The sequence below is a fragment of the Belonocnema kinseyi genome, chromosome 6 (assembly GCF_010883055.1).
Source record: "Belonocnema kinseyi isolate 2016_QV_RU_SX_M_011 chromosome 6, B_treatae_v1, whole genome shotgun sequence".
NCBI lineage: Eukaryota > Metazoa > Arthropoda > Insecta > Hymenoptera > Cynipidae > Belonocnema > Belonocnema kinseyi.
Genome location: NC_046662.1, coordinates 39,040,767 through 39,048,786, shown reverse-complemented (window position 1 = coordinate 39,048,786; position 8,020 = coordinate 39,040,767). Strand labels below are relative to the sequence as shown.

Here is an 8,020-nt window from a genome sequence, read left to right as displayed (position 1 = left end):
CGCACCAATTTCACTGAAATCAGTTAAATATTTTGGATTTTTGAATATTTTTGTCAACTGATTTAAAATAATTTGCATTGATCCTGAATTCTTATTAATTTATCCTGAATTAGTTGAAAGGATTTGAATTCCTCCAAACTCCCCTGATTTCTGAACTCTTACTGAATTATTTTTAATTCATTTTATTTCTTAAAAATTCACTTGAATTCTTTCAAATTCACTCAATTTCACTCAGTTCAATGTACTGAAAATTTTTTTTTAGTTTTTAAAAGATTCACCCTGAAGTCTGTTTAAACACTTTTTAAACAAATCTGTAGAATATTTTGGAGTTTACCAGTTTAAAAAATAATTTCAATATTAAAAAAAAAATTACATTCTTTCATATCCTTATAAACTTGATCAAATTCTCTTGAATTACTTTGAATTCTTCTAAATTCGCACCAACTTTACTGAAATGAGTATAATATTTTGGATTTTTCGAATATTTGTATAACTCATTTAAATTAATTTGGGATTCATCCTGAATTTCTATTAAGTTATTCTGAATTCTTTAAAAAATTAACATAATTCAAATTCTATTGATTTTTTAAAATTCCCGCTGAATTATTTCAACGCTCGTTGAATCCTTTTGAATTAACTTTAATTCTTCAAAATTCACTTCATTCTATTTAATTAAGTAGATTACATTTTTTATTTAATTCTTATAAATTCGCTCCTATTTTACTAAAAGCCGCCGAATATTTTGGATTTTTAATTTTTTTTTTTTTAATTTACTTTGATTTTTTAAATGAATTTCATCGAATTATTATTCTATTTTTTGAATTTATCCTGAAGTCCTTACATTTTCATTGAATTATTTTTATTTCAAAAGAACATTAGTTACTTTTGGTCCTTTTTTTTAGTTTCAATAGATCACTTTCACATTTTTCAAGTCAATTAGGCTGTGGCAACCCTGCTTTTTAAATTCGACTTTCGATTTTAACTGCTCTCAACTTCAGACGGGTAAACTATAACATCAACGTTTCAGTTGAATTTTAATTCCAGGTAATTTCTCAATCTCTTTATTAAAAATCAAGAAAGCATGACGTTTTAATTTTTAATTTAAATAGATTTACCCTTAAAAATGTTTTAACATGTTGAAACCTTTAATTATAATCATTTTTCAGATTTTTCACAATTAATAGGGAATTTCGGAATTTACTGAGAGATTTTTGTTTTGTTTGATTTTGGTTGAAAATTGTACAATTAGAGAGAGTGCAAAGTTGAAATATTTTGAAACTCAAATAAAAAAAAATTTTCAAGATTTTTTACTTTTAAACTGAAATAATTAAAAATTAATTTATTTTTTAGTAAGGAGCTAAAGCATAGATTTAAAATTAAAAATGTAATAATTTGAACGATTAAATTATTGAATTACTCTTTTCTCGGCCAGGTTTCAAGTACAGGGACACGGTCTCGAAGCGCTACTCCTGATTCCTTGGATTCGATTTCAGGAGAAACTCCAGAGGGAACTTCTCCTCCAAATGTTGGCGTTATGGACTCTCACCACGAAAAGTGTGTTTACTGTTTACTGAAAAAATTCAAGAAATATTGAAAATCTCAATCAAAGACTAAGTGTCTTTTCTAATGGAGATATTTAATTCTTTAATTACTTTTTAATTACAGCGCAAACGTTCCGAGCTTTGTGTCCATTTTTCATCGAAACCTTAATGATGGCAAGGACGGTATTCGTAGAAATACGCCCATTACAGTTGCACCAATTGTTGCACCAGCTCCTCTACCGATTCAAGAAATATTCCGAAGAACCGGTCATTGGGCTCAACGGGGAGACGTTGCCAGTGATTCAGGTAGATTTTTTTTAAATTCTCAATCTCCTTTGGTCTTTATCTATTATTGAATCTAAGGTTTTGATGGCGGCTATACAGGTCAGAGAATTTAAAACTGGTGAAGGAATGTCAGGGAAAACCAGAAATTTTTAGGGTATTTTTATGTAAAATATGTAACTGTTTCGTTGAATTTTTTTTTTTTTTTTTTTTTTAATTGAAAATTAATTTTTTCAAACTGAAAATATAATTAACTATTCTATTTTTGCTTAAAAATGTATCACTTTTAGTTGAAAATTCATTTATTTTGTTAAAAACTTGTGATTTTAAACTGAATTTTTTTTTTAATGTAATGTATGTTTTTTAGTTGAAATTAAATTTATTTTGTTTGAAACTGAAACTGTAATTAATTATTCCATTTTGACTGGAAATGTATCCTTTTTCGTAGAAACTTCATTTATTTTCAAACTTTATTTTCAACTATTTGGCTAAAGATTCATTTTTTTAGTTGATTGAACTATTTTGTTGAAAAATCGTATTTTCAAATTGAAAGTTAATGTTTTTTACTGAAAATTTAATTATCTATTCCATTTCAGATGAATATATATATATTTTTTACTGGAAATTTATTCTATTTTATTTAAGACTAGTTTTTGTGGTTGTAAATCATTCTTTTCAGTTAAAAATTCATTTTTTAAGTTGAAAATGTAACTATTTTGTTACAAATTAGTTTTTTTGTTGTTGAAAATTAATTGTTTTAAGTCTTATTAAAATAAAAATTAAAAAAAATTAAAATTAAAATATGATTAACTATTCCATTTTCGATTGAAACTTGAGCTTTTTTTATTTGAAATTTAATTGATTTCGTTTAATACTAATTATTAAATCAATCTTTTTAGTAAAATTTTTTTTTCTTTTTAGTTTAAAATTGAGATATTTTATTTAAAATTCCTTTTTTTATTTAATTTATTGTGATTTAAACTGAGAATGTAATTAATTATTCCATTGTTGCTTGGAAATGTATTCTTTTTCTTATAAACTTCATTTATTTTCAAACTTTATTTATATCTATTTGTTTAAAAATTCATTTTTTAAGTTGATTGAACTATTTTGTTGAAAATTCGTTCTTTTCTGTTTTGAAAATTAATTTTTTTTTAAACTGAAAATGTAATTCTGTATTCCATTTTCGATTAAAAATATATATTTTTTAGTGGAAATTTAATAATTTATTTATTTTAATACTAGCTTTTTGAGATTGTTAATCATTATTTTCAGTCTAAAATTCAACAATTCGGTTAAAAATTTATTTTTAGTTGAAAGTTTACCTATTTTTTTGAAAATTCTTTTTTTTCAATAATTTGTTTTAAACTACTTGGTTCAAAATTCATTTTTTAAGTTGAAAATTTGACTATTTTGTTGAAAATTTGTTTTATTTTTTTTTAAACTTCAAATGTAATTAAATTTTCCATTCTTGCTTGGACATGTATATTTTTTAGTAGAAAATTTATTTATTTAGTTAATAACTCGTTTTTTTTTAAATTTAAACTTAATCTCTTCGGTTGAAAATGCAACTATTTGGTTAAAAATTAATTTTTTTTATTTAAAAATTAAATTTTTTGGTTAAAAAGCTTCTTTTTTTTGTAGAAAATTAATTTTGTATACTCAAAATTGAATTAACTATACCATTTTCGATTGGTAATTTATCTTTTTTAGTTGAAATTTAATTTCTTTGGTTTAAAAATAGCTTTTTTGGGTTGTAGATCAATCTTTTTAATTAAATTTTTTTTTAGTTGGAAATTTAATTATTTTGTTAAAAATTCGTTTTCTTTTGTTTCTTTTAAACTGAAAATGTAGTTAATTATTCCATTTTTGCTTGGAAATGTATCCTTATTAGCAGAAAAATCATTTGTTTAAACTCGTTTTTAAAAATTGACAATTAATCTTTTTAGTTGAAAATCCAACTTTTTTGTTAAAAAAATTTTTTTAATAGATTTTATTATTTTGTTGAAAACTCGTTTTTTTAAATTGAATGTTATTTTTTTTTACTGAAAATGTAATTATCTGTTCCATTTTCGGTTATAAATATATCTTTTTTAGTGGGAATTTAGTTTATTTTGTTTAATACTAGTTTTTTGGGTTGTAAATCTATCTTTTTAGTTAAAAATTCTTTTTTTTTCGTTCCAGATTTAGCTATTTTGTTACAAAATCGTTTTTTTGTTTGTTTAAAATTTATTTTAATTTTAACTGAAAATGTAATTAATTATTCCATTTTTGCTTGCAAATGTATCCTTTTAGGTAGAAACTTTATTTATTTTCAAATTTTATTTTTAACTATTCTATTAAAAATTCATTTTTTAAGTTGATTTAACTATTTTGTTGAAAATTCGTTCTTTTCTTTTTTGAAAATTAATTTTTTTAACTAAAAATGTAATTCTCTATTCTATTTTCGATTAAATATTTATCTTTATTAATGGATATTTAATCTTTTTTTTTTAATACTAGCTTTTTGAGATTGTAAATCATTCTTTTTAGTCGAAAATTCAAGTATTTGGTTAAAAATTAATTTTTTAGTTGAAAATTGATCTTTTTTGGTTGAAATTTAATTTATTTTGTTTAAAATTATTTTTATGGCTTGTAAATTAATCTTTTTAGTTGAAACTTCATTTATTTGGTTGAAACTTCTTTTTTTTTTTATTGAAAATTCATCTTTTCAGCTAAAAATTTAATTATCTATTTTGTTAAAAACTCGTATTTTTAAACTGAAAATTCAACTATTTCATTAAAAATTAATTTTTTTAGTTGACAATGTAACTATTTTCTTAGAAATTCGTTTTTGTCTTGCCTGAAAATTAATTTTTTTAATGTAATTAAAATTAAAAAAAAATTAATTGATAAAGAAAATTAAAATTTAATGAACAATTCCATTTTCGATTGGTTCTTTATCTTTTTTAGTTGAAATTTAATTTACTTGGTTTAAAACTAGTTTTTTTGGGTTGTAAATTAATCTTTTTAGTTGCAAGATCATTTATTTGGTTGAAAATTCATTTTTTTAGCTAAAAATGTAATTATCTATTCCATTTTTGCTTAAAAATGTATCCATTTTAGTTGAAAAATAAGATATTTGTTTAAAAACTCGTCTTTTAAAACTGAAAATTCGTTTTTTTTTGGGGGGGGGGGGGGTAAATTGTTTAAAATGTTTTAAAACTAGTTGTTTTTTTGGGTTGGAAATCAATCTTTTTATTTGAAAATGTATTTTTTTTTAGTTGAAAATGGAAATATTTTGTTGAGAATTCGTTTGTTCTGTTGTTTAAAATTAATTTTGTTTTAAATTGAAAATTTAGTGAAGTGTTCGACTTTTGCTTGAAAATGTGTCATTCTTAATCGAAAATTCATTTATTTTGTTTAAAGCTCGTGTATAAAATTTAATCTTTTTAGTTAATTTAACTATTTTCTTGAAATTTCTCTTTTTTTAAATTAATTTTTTAAACTGAAAATGTAATTATCTATTCCATTTTCGCCTGAACATTTATCTTTTTTAGTTGACATTTAATTGATTTGGTTCAAAATGAGTTTTTTTTTGGGTTGTAAATCAATCTTTTTAGTTGAAAATGTTTTTTTTTTTAGTTGAAAATTCGTTTTTTCTTTTGTTTCAAATTATTTTTGTTTTAAACTGAAAATTTAATTAATTATTCCATTTTTGCTTGAAAATGTATCATTTTTAATAAAAAATTAATCTGTTTAGTTGGTAATTCAACTATTTGGTTAAAAATTAATTTTTTTAGTTAATTTAATTATTTTCTTGATATTTCTTTTTTTTTTCAATAATTTTTTAAACTGAAAATGTAATTATCTATTCCATTTTCGATTAAAAATACATATTTTTCAGTTTAAATTTAATGTATTTTTTTAACACTAGTTTTTTAAGGTTGTAAATCATTCTTTTTAATTAAAAATTCAACTATTTGATTAGAAATTAATTTTTTTTTTAGTTGAACATTTAAATATTTTGTTGACAATTCGTTCTATTTGGTTAACAATTAATTTGTTTAAAAAACTGAAAATGTAATTAACCATTCCATTGTCGTCTGAACATTTATCTTTTTTAGTTGAATTTTAATTTATTTGGTTTCAAAATATTTTTTTTTGCTTGTAAATTAATCTTTTTAGTTGAAAATTCATGGTTTTAGTTAAAAATTCAACTATTTGATTGGAAATAATTTTTTAAAATTTTTAAATTGAACTATTTTTTTTAAATTCGTTTTTTTTGTTTGTTGAAAATTAACTTTTTTAACTGAAAATTTAATTAAATATTCCATTTTTTATTAAAAATTTATCTTTTTCAGTTGAAATTTAATTTATATTGTTCAAAATTATTTTTTTTTTTAGATTGAAAATCAAGTTTTTTAGTTAATATTTTTTTCATTTCGTTAGAAATTCATTTTTTTTAGTTGAAAACTTAATTATTTTTTTAAAAATCCGTTTTTTTAAAATTAATTTAAGCTCAAAATGGAATTCACTATTCCATTTTTGTTTGAAAATTGATCTTTATTACTTAAAAGTTAATGTTTTTTGGTTAAACATGCAACCTTTCAGTTTAAAATTAATCTCTTTTGTCTGAGAATTCAATTTTTCGTAGAAAATTCGTTTGTTTTTTTTTCTTTAAAATTCAATATGTTTGTTGGAAGTTAGATTTTTGTTAAAAATTCATATTTTCGGTATAAAAAGTCAGCCTTTTTGTTAAAAGTTCATCTTTTTAACTTGAAAATTTAATATTTTGGATGATATTTTGTTTCTTCATTGACAGAAAATTCTTCCCTGTTACAAATTTTATATTATTTGGTTAAAATTCGATCTGTTTTGTTAAATACTCATCTAGGTTGCTTGAGAATTCGACTATTTTTTTATAAAAATTCGTCTTTTTAAAGTGAATTTAACACTTTCTATTCCAAAATTAAAATAAGTTTCGGTGGAAATAATATTACAATTTTTGTTCAAAATTAATTTTTGTTGTAGATTCATCTTTGTGGTTGAAAAATTAAGTGTTTAGTTGAAAATTCCTTTCTTTGGGGGGAGGGGGATTTGTCTTTTTCAGTTGAAAATTAAACTATGTGGTTGAAAATTCATGTATTTTGTTGAAAATTCGTATTTCGTGGTGAAAAATCAATCTTCTTGATTAAAGATTTATCTGTTTGGTTAAAAATTTAACTATTTTGTCGAAAATTCGTTTCGTAGTTTTGTAGAAATTTGATCCTTTTAGCTTCAAATTCAATATTTTTAATGAATTTCTTTTTCTTCATTGTTTGAAAAATCTTTCTTGATAGAAATGTCCTTTTTTTGTAAAAAATGAAAATTTTCGGTTGAAAATGAATCTTTTTTTGGTTGGGAATTCAACTATTTTATTAAAAAAATTTATTTAAATTAATTCAACTCTTTCTGAATTAAAATTAATATATCTTTTTAGGGAAATTTTAGTTGAAACTTTTAAATCGTTTTAATGGAAAATCTACTTATTCCATTTTTGGTTAAAAACTAATTTTTTTATAATTATAAATCAGCTATTTGATTTTATATTAATGTAACTTGCTCCAAATTCGTCTTTTTTTATTTAAAAATTAATTCTCGTGGTTAAAAATTTATTTATTTATTTTTTTTTTGTTGGAAGATTTATCGTGATAGTTCAAAATTCATTTCTTGGGTTGAAAATTTGATCATTACGTAGAAAGTTCATGTATTTGATTGAAAATTAATTCTTTGTTGTTGAATAGTAATCAGCTTGGTGAAAAATCCATATATTTGGTTGCAAATTCATTCTTTAATGAAAGACATTAATTGTTTTAACTAAAAATGTAACTAGTCAATTTTCTGTTGCAAATTTATCTTTTTCAATTGAAAATTCATCTCTTTGATTGGCAATTTAACTATTCGATTGGGCAAGTCAGTTTTTTGTTGTTCAAAATAATTTTTTAAACTTGAAATTGATCTATTTTGTTGAAAATTCGTCATTCTTTTTAGAAAATTAATTTTTCTTTCTTGAAAATTAATCTTTTTGGTTGATAAATCAACTATTGTGTTAAAAATTTATCTGTTTTAAAACTGTAAGATTTCATAAAATTCCCCCTCTTCTCAAAAATTCTGCGAAGTCATGTAGTCCTAAAAAATAAAGTGGAAACACAGGAAATTGAATTCTTGAAAAATAC

The 8,020-nt window shown here is 21.5% G+C and overlaps 1 protein-coding gene across 4 annotated transcripts in view; it reads left to right on the top strand.

Moving 5' to 3' along the window:
• Positions 1 to 8,020, top strand: part of LOC117175183 (rho GTPase-activating protein conundrum-like) — a 59,425-nt gene that overhangs the window by 19,887 nt on the left and 31,518 nt on the right. For all 4 annotated transcript variants that reach the window (XM_033364808.1, XM_033364806.1, XM_033364810.1 and 1 more), the window contains exons 4-5: positions 1,433 to 1,554; positions 1,666 to 1,847. In XM_033364808.1, coding sequence (XP_033220699.1) covers positions 1,433 to 1,554; positions 1,666 to 1,847 — 304 coding nt within the window. The remainder of the gene's footprint in view (positions 1 to 1,432; positions 1,555 to 1,665; positions 1,848 to 8,020) is intronic.